The 22867-nt window shown below is 41.9% G+C and overlaps 1 protein-coding gene across 1 annotated transcript; it reads right to left on the bottom strand.

Annotated features, from left to right (window-relative positions):
* Nucleotides 1-2531: 2531 nt before the first annotated feature.
* On the bottom strand, nt 2532-19875 carry gja1b (gap junction protein alpha 1b). Its single transcript, XM_083643151.1, has 6 exons — nt 19837-19875; nt 9196-9309; nt 7548-7676; nt 6963-7041; nt 5227-5352; nt 2532-3289 (listed from the first exon to the last, which is right to left on the bottom strand). The coding sequence occupies exons 2-6, from the start codon at nt 9291-9293 to the stop codon at nt 2540-2542; spliced, it is 1182 nt and encodes a 393-aa protein (XP_083499277.1). The 5' UTR covers nt 9294-9309; nt 19837-19875; the 3' UTR covers nt 2532-2539.
* Between the last annotated feature and the right edge of the window lie 2992 nt (nt 19876-22867).

Raw genomic sequence — 22867 nt, 5'->3', positions numbered from 1 at the left:
GAAGATTATCTTGCTGAACACACATTTCACGGTTTCATAAGCTTTTGTTAACCACAGGCCTTATTTCAAGCATTTAACCAAAATCCCCATAAAAAATGCCATTGACTTTTACACGTAGGAACCGGACGTGTTAACATCCAGGTCTTCCTCTTGCGGTATTTCACAAGCACAAGAGTGACTCCATGCAAAGTGAGGCCAACAAGTCTACAGTTGTTACTCATTTAGTTTGACCAGTTTACTGCTGGATGTCCAAGGTACTGCTGCAGTAGCCTATCGTGTGGGGGATTTTCCTTTTTTTTATTATTATTTTTTACAAAAGCCCCCCTCCCCCACTGTGCAGCAGTACCGTAGCAAAGTGGCCGAACGAAATGAGAAACAACTGAATCACACCACCCTTCAAGGCACTGCAACGAAACATATCGGAAATACACTTAAGTACAATATGTCTAAACGCATGGAATGTTCTGTCGTGTGTGTGTGTGTGTGTGTGTGTGTGTGTGTGTGTGATTCTCAACCTTTGTCATATCAAGGATCCCTCATTTAGTAGTAATTAGTCATTAGAGCCACAGAACCCCATTTGAACCAAATCTGAGAATATTTTATTTGTCCAAAATTCCCATCTCTATAGAGAGCCACAGTCACACCCTCTTCCGGGTCGGCATACTCACCAAGGGATTTCATCCACCATTCATCTTTTCATAGACATTTTGTAAAATTTTTATTAAAAATAGTTTTACTTGGTCAAACCAAGCGATTCAGCTATATTTAGAATCAGTAGAGACTATAACATTTCACTGAGACCAAAACTTAAACTAAACTAAATTAAATAAACAAACAAACAAACACATTCTCGGGTGAAATGTTTTATGGTCTCTCTGCTGATTCTAAATATAGCTGAATCGTTTGGTTTGACCAAGTAAAACAATTTTTTATAAGCATTTTACGAAATGTCTATGGGTAAATGAATGGTGGAAAATGAATAGTGGAAAATCCCTTGGTGCATATGCCTAACCCGGAAGAGCGTGTGACTTTGGCTCCCTATAGTAGGTAAAGGGATAACAATTAAACTAATCATTAGTCTACATTATCTAATTGTGTTAACTTCTCATAAATTAAATCATGCTGAAGTTGAACAATTCAGTCAACTTTCTGTCCGCCTGGAACGCCCTCAAGGACCCCAGGTGGTCCCCGGACCCCGTGTTGAGAACCACTCATTAAGGAGCATTACTGTTAGAAAGACTCCTCCATCATTCCTGTAGCTGTTGTTCTGTTGTGTTAAAGCTGCTGGGTTAGCGCCACTAAAAAACCCTCAGTAAAGTTCATAAAAATAAAAACATTTCGTAGTACCTTCAACAGTGTTAAGTAACATTTTTTAAGGTCTCTTTTATCGACTAAGAGTCTCTAGGTTGAAGACAGTGATTGAGGTTAGCCCCGCCTCCTCTATGAGAACTTTCCCCCAAGTACTTCCTGATTCTCTGGCTGTGGCCATGCCCCGTCAGCCAGGTGGAGGCAGGAAGGGGGACCGGGGCTAGACTAGCCTGGTAAAATACCATCTTGATCACATGACCTCACTTCCTGTTTTGCTCTATGCTTCAGTCTGGGCTTCCAGCCGTCCACAGCGAGTTCAAATGGGCGGGAATAATTGCCTTGACAAACAACTCCTTCAGCCAATCAGTATCGCCAAATCCAATACAAATCAACTCGAAAGAATGGCGAAAACATCTTTTCCGCGGAGAAAATCCAATGCTGCATACTCCTGTTCTTTAAATGTTGTTATTAAGTGTATTTCTGCAATAACTGCACTTATGGCTGTGTTTACTAACATTAAAGAGTAACTACACCCCACCTAAATCTGTGGTGAAGCCTTACACCTAATGGTGAAAAGTAGGGTACTGACCTACTCTTATTGGCTGGTCCCTGTGTCCTGTGATGTCACCCTCTATAGAGTACAACAGGTGGTGACGTCACCTGATACAAAGACCAGCCAATAACAGAAGGCCAGGGCCCAGTTGCACAAAGCACCTTAGGTTAAGATTTCCCTTAGAGTCAGAGTTGAGATGTCCATAAAATAGAATCGGCTGCACAAAACCCCCTTAAATCTTGTGCTTATGTTTTCCTTAAAATGTTTAACCTTATGGAGAAGATTTAAGGGTGTTTTGTGCAGCCGATTCTATTTTATGGACACCTTAACTCTGACTCTAAGGGAAATCTTAACCTAAGGTGCTTTGTGCAACTGGGCCCAGTTGCCGCGGCGCAGCCCTCGCATACGGCAAGGGCTGCGCCGCTGTAGCATGTTTTCCGCAATAATCTTTAACGTTACCACTCGTTGTTTTGGGAACTGCCGCACTGCTTTCCCAGGTGTGTCCCTGATTGGTTACATTGTCAGCTACTGTACATGTATGAGGCAGGTCCTTGATTGGTCCGGGTACATTCTAATTTTAGGAAATGGCTGTGTGCAGCTAGCTGTACGTCCAGACTGATCTGCAGAGCGAGACAGAATCTGAGGTCAGGTGATCAGGAGGGTTCCCCCAGGCTGGGGCTAGACGTCCAGGTCGTCCGGCCGGGCGCGGCTGCTCATGCGGCTGCTCGCCCGGCTGCACGGCCTGGCCTCCATCAGGGCGAGTGGCTGCAGCTCGTGCCCTGCGGCCGACGATGATGACAGCTTTTTGTGCTCATGGGTGTCGACGTCGGGGAAGTCGAAAGCCTGCGCGTGGGAATTTGAGATGGTGCTGCCCCCTGCTCCATGCTGCCCCAGCCGGTTCTGCTCCGTGGAGTAGTTGGCCCAGTTCTGCTCATTGGCTTGCTTGTTGTAATTGCGGGACGAGCCCGCGGTCCCACGCTCCCCCGTGGCTAGCTTGTAACCGGGCGGTGACATGGGGGACAGCGGCGCAGTCGGTGAGGAGCAGCCGTTGTAGTAGGCATACTTGGTGGTGGACAGATCTTTTGACGTGGGGATCAAGGTGCCTCCGCTCGGGTAGAGCGTGGGCGGCTGCTGGCCCTTGACACGGTCCTTGATCCTCTTGAAGAAGACATAGAAGAGCTCGATGATGTTGAGGAGAAGAGAGACCAGAGAGACCACAAGCATGAAGATGATGAAGACTGTCTTCTCGGTGGGCCGGGACAGGAAGCAGTCCACGCGGTGCGGACAGGGAGACCTCTCGCAGGTGTAGACTGCCGCCAGGCTGAAGCCGTAGATGTACCACTGGATCACCAGGAAGCCCACCTCAAACATGGATTTAAAGAAGATGCTCACGATGTAGGTTCTGAGCAGGGCGCCCTTCATCTTCACCTGTTTGAGACGAGAGAGAGCCAGGATGAACTCAGGGGGATATGTATTAAAAAAGAGTTGTCAGTCAAAGGGGTAAACTTGTGGAATAGTTGCGGCAATTATTTATTATGTGTAGTTCAATTTGCTTATTTCTTTAAGATAATGTGGTTAACTAAATAAATAACTGATGTATGATCATTATTGGGTATGAAACATCTTTTTGTTTTTGTTTTGTTTGTTTTAGCTTCTCTGCAAAATAAGCAATAGCTTCAGCCGACACCTTTACGGTCCTCTTCTTGTTTTTGTTTTCCATTGCATTTTAACTTCTTATTGGACCTCAAAAAGCATTCGACACCATGAATCACAACATTCTTATCTCCAAACTCTCCAAATATAACTTTTCAGATAAAGCTTTACAATGCTTTAAATCCTATGTTAGTAACCGTGAGCAATGTGTCATTATTAATTATAAACCATCTGCTTTACTAGGATGCCAAACGGGAATACCACAGGGGTCAATTCTCAGTCCAATTTTTTTCAGATTATATATACGTAAACAATCTTCTGGAATCATGCCTAGGAGCAGGTCTCCAGATGTATGTAGATGATACTGTCAGATACAGTATGTCTGGCCGGACCACTACCTGTAACTGTCCCAGAGACAGGTTTAATTGAGAAGTTGATTCATAGTTGATTCAGAATATTTCTTTATTCTTCTGTCATAAATTCATGGTGATTTGAATTCATACAGTCATTAAAATGGTTTAAATGTAATAAATAAGATGCTGTAAATAAGATGTTAAAAGGGGTAAAATTTATAAAAGTTGTCTAAAAATATACCACTTTAAAATAGCCTGGTGTTGGTTAAAAAACTTAATTAAGGATTTAATGTGTAAGATTAAAGGGTCACATGACCAGAGTTTAGTTAAGGGTGTGACCATGGTATTTAGGGTCAGAAGGAATATGGCTGCTGCAGGGGAAAACCATACAGCCCCAATCTAAACCATTCTGCATGTGGTTCAAAAGGTGCACACGGTAATTGTCTTTACTTTGTTATACTGTACTGTATTTCGGTAGTCAAGTCAAGTCAAGTTTATTTATATAGCCCTAATTCACAAGCATGTCCCAGAGGGCTTCACTGAAAATATGTCTAGCTAATTCTAGCTGACACAACAGTAGCAAATTACAGTAGTAATGATAACTATAGAAATATAGAAATATAGGATAGAGCAGAGGAGAGAGCAGGAGAAGGGAGGGAGATCAGGGGGAATGTGAGAGAGGAGAGAGCAGGAAAGTGATGAGGTGGGGAGGGAATGGGAAATGTTGGGGAGTATAGGAGGTGGGGAAGGAGCAGGGGAAAGGGGAAGGAGGAGAGAGCAGGAGAGGGGAGGGGAGGGCGGAGGGAGAGCGGGGGGATGTGGGGGAGGAGAGAGCAGGGAGAGGCAGGAGGTGGGGAGGGAATGGGAAATGTGGGGGAGGAGAGAACAGAGAAGGAGCGGGGGAAGGGGGAAAGAAAGAGAATGGGTGCCATGCTTTAAAATAGAATGGATGCCATGCTTTAGAATAGTGGGGGGGGGAGAGTTCGGGAAGGGGATGAGGTTGGGAGGGAGAGCAGGGGGAGTATGAGAGAGTATATGGAGAGAACAGGGAAAGGTAAAATGTCTGTTGATGTGATTTTGAAGTTACATGAACGATGTGATATGATTTCTGCACATTTCAGTTGTGGTAACCTGTTTGGACATGTATAATTTTGCTGGAGAGACTAAGAAATGACAATCTTTTTATGTTTTTATTTTCATTTCATTTTCACGGTGTCTGCTGATTGTGTATGCTGACACGGAGAGAGAGAGTGTCAGCTGGCAAAGAGACAAAGAGAAAGAGAAATAAAACTTCAAAAGACATCAGGACCAGTGTTGTTACACTACCTCAGTGTCTACAACACTGACTACTCCTCTTACCTTGCCGTGCTCCTCGAGGCCGTGCTTGAGCTTCTTCATCTCGATCTTCTTGAGCGGGATGTCCACATCTCCTCCATCGTTCTGCACAATCTTAAGCTCCTCCATCTTCCTGTTCAGCTTCTGCTCCTGTTTTTACACATATAAAAAAAGAAACGGAAACAGTGAAAAGGAAATCAACAAAAACATGTGCAGGTAGAGACAGGAAACCCTATGTGGGCTTATTCTGGGTCTCTTCCTCAGAAATTCAACCAATATTAATAAGAATCCATACAAACACAAGAGAACAGAAACAAGCAAACAATAGACAGTTTTAACTTAGTCTGACGTGGTCAGACCCAACGTCGTACGTCAGCAAGCTTCCAGGGACTGAATCATGTCAACTTTCTGGAAGCCAAGATGGCGATCCCTCAAGATGTTGTGGGAGAAATCTGATTGGTTGGTCTGTGACGGAAGTTACGTCATACAGCGTGCATCCCTTATTTGCTGACGCACACAGTCCAAGTGCACAACGCCTGTCTGTCACGCATCCTTTTTTTGTCTTGGGGGCTGGGCGTTGTGTTCCAGACTTAGATTTATCTACAGCTGGCTACTGCGAGACTAGTTTTAACTTGACAACATAAACATTGGATATTGCCCCTAGGTTAATCTCTCGAGACAGACTTTCGACTTGCATCGAAAATCTGTCGGCAGGCTCCGTCAAAAGGGGTGTAACACCGATCAAAATCAAGTGAACGTGACCGGTGTGTTGTCAACACTTACCATTTTCAGCATAAAGCTCCAGGCTTTATGTAAGTATTATATGCAAGCCAACCGGTCTTCCAGAGAATCGTGAGTGACCATGAAACATTTCACTTAGAGCAAATAAATAAATAAATAAATAAATAATACAAAATTACATTTTACTTTTTATTTATTTTTTTGCTCCAAGTGAAATGTTTCATGGTCACTCACGATTCTCTGGAAGACCAGGCTTAAAACACTTTATATAAGGATTTTTTTTCTAAATGTCTATGGAAAAAATGTATGGGTAATTCTCTTGTGGAACAAGAACTGAGAAAAATTGGGCGGTCACTGTTGAGCAAATTGGGTGGTCACTCTTGAGCTCTATACAATAGCTGATAGGAAATAAGCTAGGTTTCACACTGTTCCCATAGCAACCGTCTATATCTCTGTTCATACTATCATTGGAGATCCATGTTGGTGCACAGTTGCAATCTATCTGAATAGTTATCGTACAGTTGCACGATGGCGCACAGTTGCACGTGGCCACAGTTTTACTCAACTATGAATTTGCACAACTGTGATGTTACTCGGGCAGTTGTGATGTCATCAGTGATGTCACTCGAGGAACTGTGATTGAAGGGCTGATGGCGCACGATTGCCCAACTGTGATGTCACTCGGGCAGTTGTGATGTCATTACTGATGTCACTCAAGCAACTAAATGGGCAGCAGGCGAGGCCGCATAGCGGCGAGCAATGTATGCGAGCCCGCACAGCGGGCGAGATCGTGTGAGCACACGTAGCGGCCAAGCTGCGTCTGCGAGCCCGCAGAGCGGGCGATTTCTATAACTGCACCCATGGCGCATCATCTCCAGAGTCTCCACCCTAGGAACTGAGCGCGCGCAGCGCACGAGATTTCTTGTATATGTAAGGAAAACAAAAGAGCAAGCAAAATGAGTATCAGTTAGACAAGTAGACAGTTAAAGGGCAGTGTGAGGTGTATGTGTAATACCTACCTTCCTCATGAGGTAGAAAACATGGGCCAGGTAGAGCAGTGTGGGCGTGGACACAAAGATGATCTGCAGCACCCAGAACCTGTAGGAAATAAAATAATATATTATTGTGTTTTTATATTACTGTAGTGTGTTTTCCTTTCATTATAATGACAAGGAACACTTGGACACTCTGAGTTGTATACACAGATAATATAACAAGTCGTCATAGTTCATCCCACATACTCAACTTGCAGATTCAAAACCCTAACTTTTACCTTTAGGACACGACACATGGAACATGTTGGAATCATGCATTATTCACACATATAATGTACCTTAGTTTCCTAACAAAAAATCAAGTGCAGCCACACACAGAAACACGTATAGAATATAACGCACTAATATAAAAACAATATAAAAAGCAGCAGCTTTCTTCAGGCACTCTCACACAGAGTCAAGGATTTAAAGGTAAAAAAGCCTTTATTTTACTAGGGCATATCAAAAAGTGAGAATCATCAACACCGACTGGTTTCAACCATGCATGATGCAGGCCCCCCTTTTTTTATATATATTTTTTATGAATATATTATTTGATTTCCTACAAACCTCACGTGGGAGATGGGGAAGGACTTGTCGTAGCAGACGTTCTCACAGCCCGGCTGCTGAGTGTTGCATTTGAAGGCCGACTGCTCGTCACCCCAGGCCGACTCCACGGCCGTGCCCAGAACCAAGATTCTGAAGATAAGAGGGTGGGACAATACAGGACCAATCAGCATGTTTGTAAACAAAAGGTTTGGCTATACTTCCTGGTGTAACTGCCATTGGTTGAAAACAGCAGTTCATGGTGAAACCATGCGCTCTTTAAACTCTAACTAATCTTTCATACTTTAAGCTAGACACTCCATTCAAGCTTTAAACGAGTCACCACTTTTAGGACTCTATCACTTTAATTCAGATTTAATTGATCCTTTATACTGTTTGAGAAATCGCAGTTTGTTTTATACTTGTTTTAACATTCATAATGGGGCGTGCAGTTGCTCGTGGCGCACAGTTGCCCAACTGTGAATTGCCCAACTGTGATGTCACTCGGGCAAATGTGATGTCATCAGTGATGTCACTCAAGCAACTGTGATTGAAGGGCCGATGGCGCACAATTGCTCAACTGTGATGTCACTCGCATATTATTCATAAGACCCTTTAGCTACTTCTCCTCTCACCCACAATGTCAAAATAGAAGCTATATACAGTAGTAGGAAAAAATCACTCGATGAGTGAGAATAGTGGCACTCCAAAAAGTAAAATGCAAGAGTTTTGCTCAGGTTTCCATTTTTATTTCAGGCTAAACTGAAATAAAAATGGAAACCTGAGCAAAAGTCTTGCATTTTACTTTTTGGAGTGCCGCTATTCTCACTCATCGAGTGATTTTTTCCTACAAGTTTCTTCTGTAGCTGAGCACCCACAGCCAAGCAGGCAATTGAGGAAGCGCACCTGTTCTACATCTCAACAGAAGCTATATAGTTTTTGAGATATTAACGTATATTAAATTAAGATATTTAAGATATTAAAGCACAGCTTTTCAGGTTTATTTGATACTAGTTTCTGCTGGAGTGGCACCCGGGAGTACTTTTGTGGTGTTGATGTCACGCTGATTCGTCCTATAACATCTATCACAATAATAGAACCTCAAGACGATTGTATCAATTATGAGAAACTTGAGCTGTGCTTTAAAAAAGGAAACCTTCCCCAAAGCAGATTTTATTTGTCAGGCATGAGAGCAAAGACAGAACTTTTTGTTTTTAGTAAATGATGTATTGCTCTATATTGCTGTCTGAGCAATCTGGGAACCCAGAGTCTATCTTTATTTGAAAAAGCCCTACCGTTTTTCCCGGCTTCCTGTACAGCGCGCCTCTCCTGCCACCATCACTTCCTTCCATACTGTTTACAGTCTAAATAGCAACTTGCGCCGTGACGTTAGAGTAATTTTCCACTGTTGTTGTAAGACAAGTTGACGTCTTCTATGCAGTTTTAACGTTATTAGTGATGAATAGCTAAAATGGATGCAGAAAAGGAAAGCGGAAGTGACGGAAAAGCCACCATCACTTCCTTTTCCGCGTCCGATTCGGCTATTCGCTAATAACCTTAACGCATAAACACACTGCGTTAATTATTTTAACACATTTTAACACACTGCGTTAATTAGGCGATTATTTTGGAAAGGATAACGTGACATGAAATTATATGGTCCCAGCCCTACCTGAAGATGAAGAGGACGGACAGCCAGATCTTCCCCCCGGCCGTGCTGTAGGCCTGCACCTTGTCCAGCAGGCGGCCTAGAGCGCTCCAGTCACCCATCCTCACGGAGCGCTAGCTGGAAACACAGGAGAGACAGGGTTAGCTGGAGACACAGGACAGAGAGAGGAGATTATGGTTATCTGGAGACATATGAGAGAGACAAGGTTAGCTGGAGACACATGAGAGAAACAAGGTTAGCTGGAGACACAGGAGGAAGACAACGGAGATGATGGTTAGCTGGAGACACAGGAGGAAGACAAGGGAGATGATGGTTAGCTGGAGACACAGCAGAGAGACAAGAAGATGATGGTTAGCTGGAGACACAGGGCAGATTAGGTTAACTGGAGACATAGACGGAAGGCAAGGGAGATGATGGTTAGCTTGACACACAGGAAGACAAGGGAGATGATGGTTAGCTGGAGACACAAGAGGAAGGCAAGGGAGATGATGGTTAGCTGGAGACACAGGAGGAAGACAAGAGATATGATTAGCTGTAGACACAGGAGAGAGACATGGTTAGCTGAGACACAGGAGAGACATGGGAGATTATGGTTAGCTGGATACACAGGAGAGAGACAAGGGAGATGATCGTTAGCTGGAGACACCGGAGACATGGTTAGCTGGAGACACAGGAGAGAGACAAGGGAGATGATGGTTAGCTGGAAACACAGGAGAGAGATGAGGGAGATGATGGTTGGTGACACAGGAGAGAGACAAGTGTTAGCTGGAGACACAGGAGAGACATGAGGGAGATGTTAGCTGATACACAGGAGAGAGATAAGGGAGATGTTGTTTAGCTGGAGACACAGGAGAGAGACAAGGAGATTATGGTTAGCTGGAGACACAGGAGAGAGACAAGGAGATTATGGTTAGCTGGAGACACAGGAGACCAGGGAGTTTATCGTTAGCTGGAGACACAGGAGACATGGTTAGCTGGAGACACAGGAGATAGAGATGGGAGATGATGGTTAGCTGGAGACAAAGGAGATAGAGACATGGGAGATGATGGTTAGCTGGAGACACAGGAGATAGAGACATGGGAGATGATGGTTAGCTGGAAACACAGGAGAGAGACATGGGAGACAAGCACGCGAGTGCACACCAACCAACCGAGCAACCGACAGAGCTGCTGGTCGCACCTAAAAAGCTGAAATAAATCTGTGGATAAGATAACATCATATCAGGTAAAGAAAATGCAAGGAAAGAAGATTAGTAACATGAAGCTGTGGGCCTATTAGACAAAACATAATTGCCTGAACTATATTTACACAGCTACTGTGTCATGTATGCTAATACACGGGTTCCAAACATGGGGTCCTTGAGAGTGTTCCAGGGGGTCCCCAGCAAATTGACGGATTGTTAAACTTCGCATTTATTTAATTTACAAGAATGTAGAAGAATGGCTGTTTTAATTATAGTTTCACGGTTATCTCTCTATTTGGGTCCAAAAGACGAACATCAAATGGGGGTCTGTGGCTCTAATGTGGACTGAATTAGGCTCCTTGATATGAAAAGGTTGAGATTCACTGCTAACACAGTAAATCTACCCCAACTAGTAGTTTGATTTTTTACGGGAAAGATAAGAAAATCCCTGGTTTTCCTGTTAGGTGGTATTTTTGGCTACACGATGTGATAAAACACATGCGTTAATTGGAGGAGACAGCGTTACAACTGGAGATTTCATGACGCAAAGCGCAAACTAATCCAATTACCAAGAGTGGGGGAAGAAAAACGAGTCAGCGAGACTACAGGCGTCTAAGCGAGACTCCATTTCTTATGCCCACTTTAAAACGAGGCAAGGATATCAAAAGATGAAAATGTTGTTTTATTGCGGAAAAATGTGCACATCTGGCTCCGACTCGGGCTCATCAGGTAAAGAACACCTCGAACTGGTTCGTTAATACGCTGCGGTAAGAAGTTATAAAAGTGTGTTGGACAGAAGTGTGTACGAGGGGTCTGAAGAAACACTGACATAGGCCGAGATTTTCAATCCCTTTCATCAGCAGAGACTATAAAACGCTGCACACGAGCTGGTTTTCATCAACCCATTGTTTGTTAACAAGTCCAATAAACAGAGAAGAATGCAGAAATAAAGGATGTAGAGGGAAAATTAAATATATCAAATGTTATGTTTGCGAGTGTTTAAATGCATAGTTTTGGCCTGCTGTCGGTGCTAAACATCTGAAAAGAAAATTGCTCTCTTGGTACAAAACAGACCTCTCTCACTTCCAAGCTTGGTCGCTCGCTCGGTTAACTTTCCCTGACTCTGTGCTTTTCAATGGAGACTAACGTGCAGACCAGACATTTTAGGGGTCATATTTGTTCTCAGACAAACAAAAAGACAACATACATTTTTGAAAATCGACAGTTCAGCTCAAAATAAAAAAAATGCCTACATATTTTTCCTATTGATGTGCCATTTATGCATCTAGATCGTTTTGTGTTAGTTATTTGAGTTTTGCAGATATCGGCCGTAGAGATGTCTGCCTTCTCTCCAATACAATGGAACTGGATGACACTCAGCTTGTGGTGCTCAAAGCACTCCCAAAAATACATTTGAAAAACTCAACAGCAATGTCTCTTTCCAGAAATCATGACCCGGTTACTCAAGATAATCCACAGAACTTGTTGTGAGCAGTTTCATGTAGGAAATCTTTTCTTTCAACCGAACTACACCCTAGCAGCTAGTGGGTGTAGTTCGAGTGCCATCCAGTTGCATTGTACAGTATGGGAGAGAGAGAAGGCAGACATCTCTACGGCTGATATATCCAAAACTCGGCAACTTGCACCATAACCAAAACCATCTATATAGATGCATAAATAGCACTACATGTAAGAGGAATATACGGTATGTATTTTTGATTTGAACTGTCCCTTTAAAAAAGACAAAAATTAATTGTTAATAACTTGTGTTTAGATGCATAGTTTTGGCCTGCTGTTGGTGCTAAACATCTGAAAAGAAAAGTCCATTTCTCTCTTGGTTGCGCGGTTCACTTTCCCCGGGGAAGGCCATGCTTCAGTCACACCAGTATAGACTGGACTTTTCAATGGAGACTAACATGCTGACATGCTCACAAGTCATTTTTTGCAAGTCCAACTCAAGTCTCAAGTCTTTGAGCTAGAGTCCAACTCAAGTCTCAAGTCTTTGAGCTAGAGTCCAAGTCAAGTCTCAAGTCTTTGAGCTAGAGTCCAAGTCAAGTCTCAAGTCTTTGAGCTAGAGTCCAAGTCAAGTCTCAAGTCTTTGAGCTAGAGTCCAAGTCAAGTCTCAAGTCTTTGAGCTAGAGTCCAAGTCAAGTCTCAACTCTTTGAGCTAGAGTCCAAGTCAAGTCTCAAGTCTTTGAGCTAGAGTCCAAGTCAAGTCTCAACTCTTTGAGCTAGAGTCCAAGTCAAGTATCAAGTCTTTGAGCTAGAGTCCAAGTCAAGTCTCAAGTCTTTGAGCTAGAGTCCAAGTCAAGTCTCAACTCTTTGAGCTAGAGTCCAAGTCAAGTATCAAGTCTTTGAGCAAGTTCAAGTCAAGTCTCTTATGGATGAGCATTCTAGCATCTGCTGCATGCCATCCGCTCTGCTTAGAACACTGCAGAGCTAAAACTAAATAATTCAAAGCATGTACTGTATTATCCTCACTCCTTTATCTATTAGCATACAGTATCAGCATTGATTAGTTGGCATTATTATTAGTAGATATTTTCTTAATGTTAATGTGCCAAAAGAATACAAATAAACAAATAAAGCTGGTTCACAAGTCCCAAATCTCGAGTCCAAGTTGAGTCTCAAGTCTTTTGAGGAAGAGTCTGAAGTGAATTCTCACTCAAGTCACTGTGTGCGACTGGAGTCGCAAGTCCAAATCCCCATCTCTGCTAACGTGCAGACCAAACATCTCAGGAGTCACATTTCTTCTCAGACAGACAAAAAGTTTTCCCAAAGCCTCCAGGCTTGACGTCTACAAGATCAGAGGGGAATAACGGCTAACTATGTGACTGTGCAGCTGTATCCCAAAGTTTACACACATTAAGTCATTCTGAGTTACAAGGTTAAAGGTTCACTTTATTTGTCTCCCATGGGAGACATTTGTCTTGGATGCTGCAGTACAGTACATACAGACATAGACAATACATTAAAATAAGCACCATATAGCAGAGATGCTCACAAGTCATTTTTTGCAAGTCCAAGTCTCAAGTCTTTGGTCACAAGTCCAAGTCAAGTCCCTATGGACGCAAGTCCCTATGGATGAGCGTTCTATCATCTGCTGCATGCCATCCGGTCTGCTTAGAACACTGCATAGCTAAAACTAAGGAATTCAAAGCATGTACTGTATTATCCCCACTCCTTATCGTAGCGCGAGATCCCTAGTGTTACCAAACAAGCGATTGTTAAAACTATACATGCAATCAAGCAGGCAGATACTAGAGCCTGTGAAGCTATTAGCTATCTCAGAGCCTCCTTACAGTGGAGTCTTTATTGTCCGTTATCAGAAGAAAAATGAAGGGAGCCTCTAAATATCTATGTTTCCCTTCCCTCCAAGATTTGACATGACTTGGATCTCTGTAAGTACACGTTCTCTATTGTTTTGCTTATCTGTCAGGGCAACAGAGCAGCAATTCTCAACCTTTCTAACACTATATGACGGACCCCAAATTTAGCAGACCCAGTTCCAGAACATAATATCTCAGGGTGCAAACGTGAGTGGGGGTGCACTAACGACAGTGCGGCCAGCAACAGCAATGAATAATAGTGTAGGTGTCTCACTACAATGAAATGGCTATTATGGAGACTAACATCATCACACATGAATACAATGGGAGTGAATCCATGAATGAATGAATCCAATTAATGCAATTCCAAGACTGTTTAGGGACTCCAGATGCAGAAATATTCAAATAGAATAGGCAAATATAATAGATACTGCATCCAAAACACTGCATGGTTTTTGTAAAAACTGCATGGCAAGGGGAGACTTGTGGGTACTCATATAGAACCCATTCTCATTCAGATATCTTGAGGTGAGAGGATATGGGACGCCTTTGAAAATGGCCATGCCAGTTTTTCTCTCACCAAAATTTTGTCTAAATTTGTAACATGATTTGGCCGCATTCCCGACAGCCTAGCATGACATGGTTGGGACAGTACCAATGGGTCTTGGTTCTTCTAGTTTCATATGATACCAGGATCTTCACTTAACCTTTAAGAAGCTGCTACAGCCTCTGAAAGTATAATATCAGCCGCGGATGCAAATTTCAACTAAGGGTGCAAAGTATTAAACTGAGGGTGGAATGCATGCTCCTGCACCACCCTGTGGTGAGCTTCTTTCCTTACTTGCTTAGAAAGAAGCAATGGAGAGTTCGTTACTATCCACAGTTTAGTCTTGACCGAGGTGACAAAATGTGACATGGTCTGGTGAAAGGACTAACAAGGAGGCAATCATGAAATCGCACAAATCAAGATAAAAGCTTATTTCACTTTTCCCCCCCATATTGCGCAAGTTTAGATGTTGAAGAACACACTCATTAAAACCACAGTTTTAGGATCACTCAATACTTAATCATTTGTTAGCAAACTAAGCCCTCATTCACACCATACGCCAAAGCCACGCTAAAGCCACGCTGAAGCTATGCTGAAGCCATGCAGTTTTATTTCGGCATCCTTGTTAACAGGCGAGACCGTTCACACCAGCTGCACACCATGCCACGCTGAAGCCACGCTCAAGCTGAGTGTCATGCTAAACCGGTCACACCAGAAGCACTCTCTTTTCCTCAGCGCCTCACTCGGCGCGTCTTGCCCCCGCCCACAACTTGCATTGATTTAATGCCTGGCAGCACAGGTTCAGCGTGCTGCACCCTTGGAAAATATAACAGAATCCTGAACTATCGCTTCAGCGCGGCTTCAGCGTGGCTTCAGCATGGCGTGTGGCTGGTTGGTGTGAACGGTCTCACCTGTTAACAAGGACGCCTAAATGAAACTGCGTGGCTTCAGCGTAGCTTCAGTATGGCTTTAGCATGGCTTTGGCGTATGGTGTGAATGAGGGCTAAGCCCTTGTTCACACAGGACGCCGAACGTAAGCAGAACTGAAGCTTGAAGCAGGCACAAGCTGAACGTACGCCTTACCATTCACACAAGACGCCTTCTCTTTTCCTCTCAGCGCCTACTCTCGCGCCTTGAAGCCGCCCACAACTCCCATTGACTTCATGCCTGGCTTCACGCGTCATGCTTGGCGTCAATCCTGAGTGATCGCTTCAGCGTGGCGTGAGCATGGCTTCGGCAAGGCGTTAGCGTGGCACACGTGCGGGTGGTGTGAACGACTTTGCCTGTTAACAAGGACGCCTAAATGAAACTTGTGGGTTCAGCGTAGGTAGAGCTTCGGTTGAGCGTTGCTTCGGCGTACTGTGTGAACGGGGGCTAAGCTTGTTCAGGGCAAACCTAGCTTGTTCACCAACCTTCAGGGTGATTTTCTCTGAACGTTATGAACATTTTAATAAGCATATCTTCCTCAGCTATTTTAAGATTTCAATGTACATCTATGACACACCGATTGAAAGCTTACAATCTGAACTTTCATAATCAGATAAAAAAAAGAGACCTTGGCCTACTTGGTAACCAAAACACCAGTCCCTGTCATGTTTGTTCAGTTGACCTCCAATGGACCTGAAGCAAACTGACTGGCCTCTGTGCTTCAGTCAGTGGTTCTCAACTTGAGGTCCAGGGGTCCCAATTAGAGACGGCAAGACTGTTTTAATGCTAGGTTTCTCTCCGGAGTGAAACCTAGCATTAAAATAGACTAAAATAGTCTGCATACTGAGTAGACAAGCCAGTTCTGAATCAGCAACAACAAGAATGTTCCCTTCTCTCAGACATCTTATCAAACAAATACTAGTGACATGAAAACGTTTGAGAAGCCATACTGGTAAGTTTACCATCGATTCTAAAAACACTTTCTATGAAGGACACGTTTATAATGCATTATGACCACATTCACAAGACATTATAATGCATTCATAAGGCTTTATAAAACTCTTTATACATTTTATAATCATGCATGGAAACTTAGAACAAGGTTTACAAAGCATTATAAGTGGTGGACATAATGTATTATAGGTTCATCATTAATATGCCAAAGTGACAACAGTGTTTGAAAGAAGAATCTTTGTTTGTTTTACACTTTACTTTAATTGCGGCCAGCAAATACTACTCATAAGTCCTCATAACTGTGTTATAATATCATACAATTGCTAATAACCTTATAGTGCTGTAAGTTTACTTAAAGCTCACAAAGTTGTGCTATAGCGTATTATTGATGTTCATTATAATACATTATGTCCACCACTTACAATACTGTATAAACCTTGTTATAAGTTGCCATGATTATAAACATTTATAAAGAGTTTTATAAAGTCTTATAAATGCATTACAATGTCTTATTAATGTGCTCATAATGCATTATAGACATAACCTTCATTGAAGGTGTTACCTTTTTCATATCATGAGATTTTGTCTCTTGATCGGACCCAAATCTGAGATTATTTTGATTTTGTTCAGAACTCCATAACTATCTACGTATATTGTAGGTAGAGCTATAACAATGAAACTATAACCAACATAGGTGGTCCACGGACCCATGTTGAGAACCACTACAGCAGTGCTTCTCAAACTTATTCACCTCAAAGACCCCTAAACTCACACAAATTAGACCACAGACCCCCATTTGATAAGATTTTGTCCCAGGGTCCCCCATCTGATATGTTTTTTTCTGTACTTTTATATGTTTTAGTACATAAAGTGAATGAAACACATGAACAAAATAGTAATACTACTACTACTACTACTACTACTAATAATAATAATGATACAGTAGTAGTAGTAGTAGTAGTAGTAGTAGTAATAATAATAATAATAATAATAATAATAATAATAATAAAGGTAATAATAATAATAATAATAATAATAATAATAATAATACATTCTGTCATTGTGTTACTTATGGAATTATAGTACAAAAAAGAATATTCCCTTTTTTTTGCTGGGGACCCCCTGAAACCCCCTCAAGGACCCCTGATGGTCCCTGGACCCCACATTGAGAACCAGTGACCTAAAGCACTGCTCTTCCTCTGATTGTGACCACCAGCGCCCCTGTTGGTCAAAACTAACCATGAGTGTCTCCCATCTATGCAACATAGACATTAGTCTTGCAAGTGCAGAACACACTAGTACCACCGCTGACACACACACACACACACACACACACACACACACACACACACACACACACACACACACACACACACACACACACACACACACACACACACATATATATGTGGTGGCCGGCAAAAACCCTTCACATGGTGAAAATTTTCCATTAATCCCCCCCCCCCCCCCATAAATTACAAACTCTTTAGAGATGGTATCAAAATGATTGTTGTAATCCCAGGTTTCGCTCTCATTATCTCACAATTAACGATGCAGACAACTCTAAAAGTCAGATCTTCTCATGTGCTCCTAAATCTCACATAGGGTCTGTGGTCGAATGCAGGTCTAATTTGGGCAGAGATGGGATCATGGGAAGTAACTAAGTGCAAATACTTTGTAACTGTACTTAAATATAATAGTACGTATGTCCTACGTAGTAGGACTTTACGGAGTATTTATTTTTCTGTCAACTTTTTTGTTTAACTTTTACTATACATTTTATCACAAATACCTGTACCTTTTACTCCTTACATTTTCAAAACAGGCTAGTTACTTTAGTTGTAATGCATGACAGACAAAAACGTTGTACGAGAGGATCTTATAGGTTAATAGTCTTTAAATTATATTAATATGACATGAGGTTCAGTTAGCTCTGCACAGAAAGAGCCGGTATACTTTTTTTTTTACTTTTACACTTGAGTACATTTCAGAGCCTGTAGATAGATAGATAAATTTTTATTTCTGTGTCATGCACCATATTCAAGGTGCCCAGCCCGTCTGGGCTTACAAGACACAAATCATTCAAGTTCAACAATACAAACAAATCAACAAACAAGCTACAAAACGCTCAAACATAAACAAGACAGAGTTATAGTATATTCAGATGAACAGCTTCTCCATTCTGAGTTTCCAAGCCCTCCCAATAAACCTGGCCAAACTGAAGACCTGTACTTCTTTCTTCTCCTTTTCTTCGTCTTTACTTTTACATGAGTAAGTAGTACTTCTAGTAGTCATACAAAAAGTCTGCACTTTTCCTATCTCTGAATTTGGGCAGAGCTAGTTTACCACAATTAGAGTAGACATTTTGGAAACATCTTATGAATCAATAAAACCCTGTGTGAATGTAAAATATAAATAATTAATAATTGGCCTACCATGGAAATACAGAGAGCAGAAATTATCTCTACCTTGCCTTGACAAGACAAGACAAGACAGTAGTTTTGTATAAGTAGAGACCTTCAGTCGAATCCACATGATTCCAAACTAACAGCATGTGCCCTCACTTAGGTTATAATAAACCACATACACTATCTTATGCCTGGAGACTATACCTAGTAGTCACTGTAATAGAAATCACCCTCAGTTTGTACGGCTTCAACCTTCAAGAATGTAGAAAATAAAGTAAATAAATAAATAATCCAAAATCGATCACCCCAATGGAGATTTTGAATGAGACCCAGACGTCCCGCCAGTTATATGAGTGCATTTGTCTGGTGGAAAATAACTAAGACAGTGCCGGGACAACTGGCCCCCTCTGACACGACCCCCTGCATCACATGTTAGACGCACTCACAGAGAGAAGCATGTCACTGAAAACAGTGATGAGCTGTTCTATCATTAATGAAAAGCCACATAAAAAAACACACATTCCCAAACCACAGAGGTTCTGCAGGTAAATTTACCTGGTTAAAAAAAAGATTGATTTTCTAGTGGCATGAGGTTACTGGATATTGAATAGTGACCCCTCCCCCCTACATTGTTTTGGGACTTTCTGTTGGACATCAAAAAGGCAATATCTCCTTTGTGATCAGAAGAGTTATTATTAGTGTAGGCTATAGGTCCAGATGACAGTTGTAACCTATGAGTCTTTTTGCACCATAAAATAAAACCATAGGCCAATTCAAACGAAAACGATAAAAAATGCATTATTAATAATAATAATAATAATAACAACAACACAGAAATCATATGATTTTAGAGGCACTCAAACCCTCCTCATGGTTTGATCAGTGAAGCGAAAATTCATCCCAATAATTGAAAGTGCGTGCATGTGTCTCTTATCACATATTGCTCTAGGGCTAGGCTATAATAGTTAAGCCTCTGGTTATTTTCCTCGACCATTGGCTACAGTATAACGTTAGGCTATATAACGTTAGGCTACATAACGGGAAAAGTTGAAGGTAGTGATTGAGTTAGAAGAAGGGAGAGAAGAAAGCAGAGACACAGACATGGGTGTAGGAACGGGACATTCTGGGCAAATAAAAGAGTTTGAGAGAAGTGCGTAAAGTCCGACAAAGAGAGAAATTCACACTGTCGCGTCTGGCAGCAGCAGAGTCTGTCGGGACTGTGTAACAGACAGGAGAGGAGGAGAGAGGGGTAAAGTTTGTTCAGAAAGTCAGAAGGTGGTTGGTTCTCATCTTACCTGGAAACAGGGAGAGAAAGTGAGAGGAGAGCTCGGGAGGGACTCACTCCGCGGAAAGCTCTCTCTGTGCTCAGTAAGATGGCTTCAAAATCCAAGTTTGGGACAGAGAGAGACTGCAGGCAGCCAGGAGGCAGGCAGCTCGGGGGACTGACTCTGTCCGACTTGTCAAACTCAACTTTATAAGGGTCCCGTCAGAGGAGCTGGGTCACCTGACCTGACGTCAAGACCAGAGAGCTCTGCATGGCTCAAGGCTCAAGGGAAGAAAAAAAAAGTTAGGAAAACAACCGCGATGCGCGCGCTGTGCGTGTGTGTGTGTGTGTGTGTGCGTGTACGTGTGCGTGTGCGTGTGCGTGTGCGGGGAGCGTTATTATAGTGCGGAATAGACGCAGCCTGTGATTTAGAGAAAATCATTTTAACGCCAAAACAAAGATGGGCAATTTTCTCAAGAACAGTCTAGCCTACATCTTCCATCTCACTACTATAATAAGGCGAGGGGTTCCGTGCGGTGCAGACACTCCAAGTTGAGCAGCAGGCACGCTAGAAATGAGCGTTTTTGGAATTTAGCCTTTTTTCCTCAAATGTTGTCATACATAGGCTATTAATCATTTATACAGTCAATTAGCCTACAGTAATAGGCTAACTTAAGAAATGGTTTGCCTGAATTTATATGATCAGATTATAATTGCATTTCCTAATTCCTACAATAATTATTGCCTACAGATAAGCACCATAAAATTATTCAATTTAGTATTAATTGCAACTAACCATGACATAACCTTGACCCATAATGTAGGCTAGGCCTATTCAAACCCCTACATCTTTTAACATACAGGTTTATCATAGGCTATGTTCTGATTATAATAATTTGCATAGACTCACTGCTTATGCCTTGTCTTATCATGCCATACCATGCCTTATAATAACTATCATTATTAGCCTATTATTATTATTGATGCCTTACAATTATGACTTCTTATTATGATGCCCTATATGTCTTGATGTCTTATAGTGTTTTATGTCTCATAATGACTAAATATTGCTCTTATGATGCCATATAGTGACTTATTCTGATTCCTTATAGCCTACTGTTATATGTTTTAGTAGGCTATGTCTTAGTGTGCCTCCTACTGCTCTTTGCTTTACATGTTTTATAATGTAGCAGCCTATTCACCTTATGTTCATACGTGGCAGTGGGCCAAATTCTTCCGGGTTGTGTTAACACTTCCGGCGGTCACGGCACGAAATACAAAAGAACGTCAGAAGAAGAGAGTTGTTTTTTGGAGCGGACAGTACAGCGGGTAAAACAAATAACGTAGCCTACTACTTTGAGCTCGGTACACAGCAAGCAAGCGGAGTGTCCACTGTTAGCAGGTCAGATAACGTTATCGTCGACAATGACGAGCACTTTCTTCTAAAAGATACCTGAACTCCAACAAAGAAAGCTTCAGATGGTTTTCTCTCCTCCGAGCGCAGCACGAGCCACTTACATCTATAAGACCTGCAGTTAATGTAATTCCCTGGAATGCGAGAATTAACGAGCCAGTTACATGGCATTGCATTCTTAGACATTGCCATTTGCTTTTATTTGGTATGTTACATGCAATTGGCTAAATTATTAGTTCATTCAGAGTTAGATGATATTGGAGCAGCCGGCCTTTTTCTTTTCTTTTTTGCCGGAAGTCGTGACACGACCACACAACCGGGTCAAATGGGCGTGGCTACATAAGGTGAATACATCTCAGATGCCTTATGTTTAATGTCTTAATGCCTTACATGTCTTATAATGTAGCCTACACATGTCTCAGATAATGCCTTTGTCTAATGATCTTATAATGCCTTACATGTCTTATAATGTAGCCTATACATGTCTCAGATGCCTTATGTCTGATGTCTTATAATGCCTTACATGTCTTATAATGTAGCCTATACATGTCTCAGATGCCTTATGTCTGATGTCTTACAATGCCTTACATGTCTTATAATGTAGCCTATACATGTCTCAGATGCCTTATGTCTGATGTCTTACAATGCCTTACATGTCTTATAATGTAGCCTATACATGTCTCAGATGCCTTATGTCTGATGTCTTATAATGCCTTACATGTCTTATAATGTAGCCTATACATGTCTCAGATGCCTTATGTCTGATGTCTTACAATGCCTTACATGTCTTATAATGTAGCCTATACATGTCTCAGATGCCTTATGTCTGATGTCTTACAATGCCTTACATGTCTTATAATGTAGCCTATACATGTCTCAGATCCCTTATGTCTGATGTCTTATAATGCCTTACATGTCTTATAATGTAGCCTATACATGTCTCAGATGCCTTATTTCTGATGTCTTATAATGCCTTACATGTCTTATAATGTAGCCTATACATGTCTCAGATGCCTTATGTCTGATGTCTTACAATGCCTTACATGTCTTATAATGTAGCCTATACATGTCTCAGATGCCTTATGATGTATTATAATGCCTTAGATGTCTTATAATGTAGCCTACACATGTCTCAGATAATGCCTTTGTCTAATGATCTTATAATGCCTTACATGTCTTATAATGTAGACTAGCAGCTAGGCATTATCTGAGGTGTGTGTAGGCTAGTCACTAGCCTACACACGCCTCAGATAATGCCTTATGTCTAATGATATCTTATGTTTTAAATGTCTTATAGTAGCCTATGTCTCAGATAATGCTTTATGTCTGATGTCTTCTGCCTTAGCTCATGATCACGAGCTCAAGTGTAACCAAAATAAAATGTCTTGACAGTGAATCAATCCTCTGCATTATTAGAGCACTCCAGGCTCCTATAGTCATCAGCAAGTAAACAGCGCCACCCAGTGATGAAATAATTATGAATGCAGTGGTTGTGTGTGTGTGTGAGAATGGGAAGATCCATAATGCGACACAGGCTAGTGCATCAGTGCCAGTGGTTTAACAAGATTTATTTATTGATTCATTTGTTGATTGATTGATTTATTTGAGGGACAATACACAACAATGAACATTACTGTACACACACACA

The sequence above is a fragment of the Poromitra crassiceps genome (assembly GCF_964638095.1).
Source record: "Poromitra crassiceps genome assembly, chromosome: 9".
Classification (NCBI taxonomy): domain Eukaryota; kingdom Metazoa; phylum Chordata; class Actinopteri; order Beryciformes; family Melamphaidae; genus Poromitra; species Poromitra crassiceps.
The sequence above is the reverse complement of the archived record's forward strand: the minus strand, read 5'-3'. Positions and strand labels throughout refer to the sequence as shown.

What these genes read in the sequence shown, in the direction of transcription:
- gja1b (XM_083643151.1), bottom strand. Translation starts at nt 9,293, where the DNA reads ATGGGTGACTGGAGCGCTCTAGGCCGCCTGCTGGACAAGGTGCAGGCC. An exon ending in TCCGTCCTCTTCATCTTCAG is followed by an intron (nt 7,677 to 9,195) that starts GTAGGGCTGGGA and finishes TCTTATCTTCAG; the next exon opens with AATCTTGGTTCTGGGCACGG. An exon ending in GCCTCGAGGAGCACGGCAAG is followed by an intron (nt 3,290 to 5,226) that starts GTAAGAGGAGTA and finishes CGTCTCAAACAG; the next exon opens with GTGAAGATGAAGGGCGCCCT.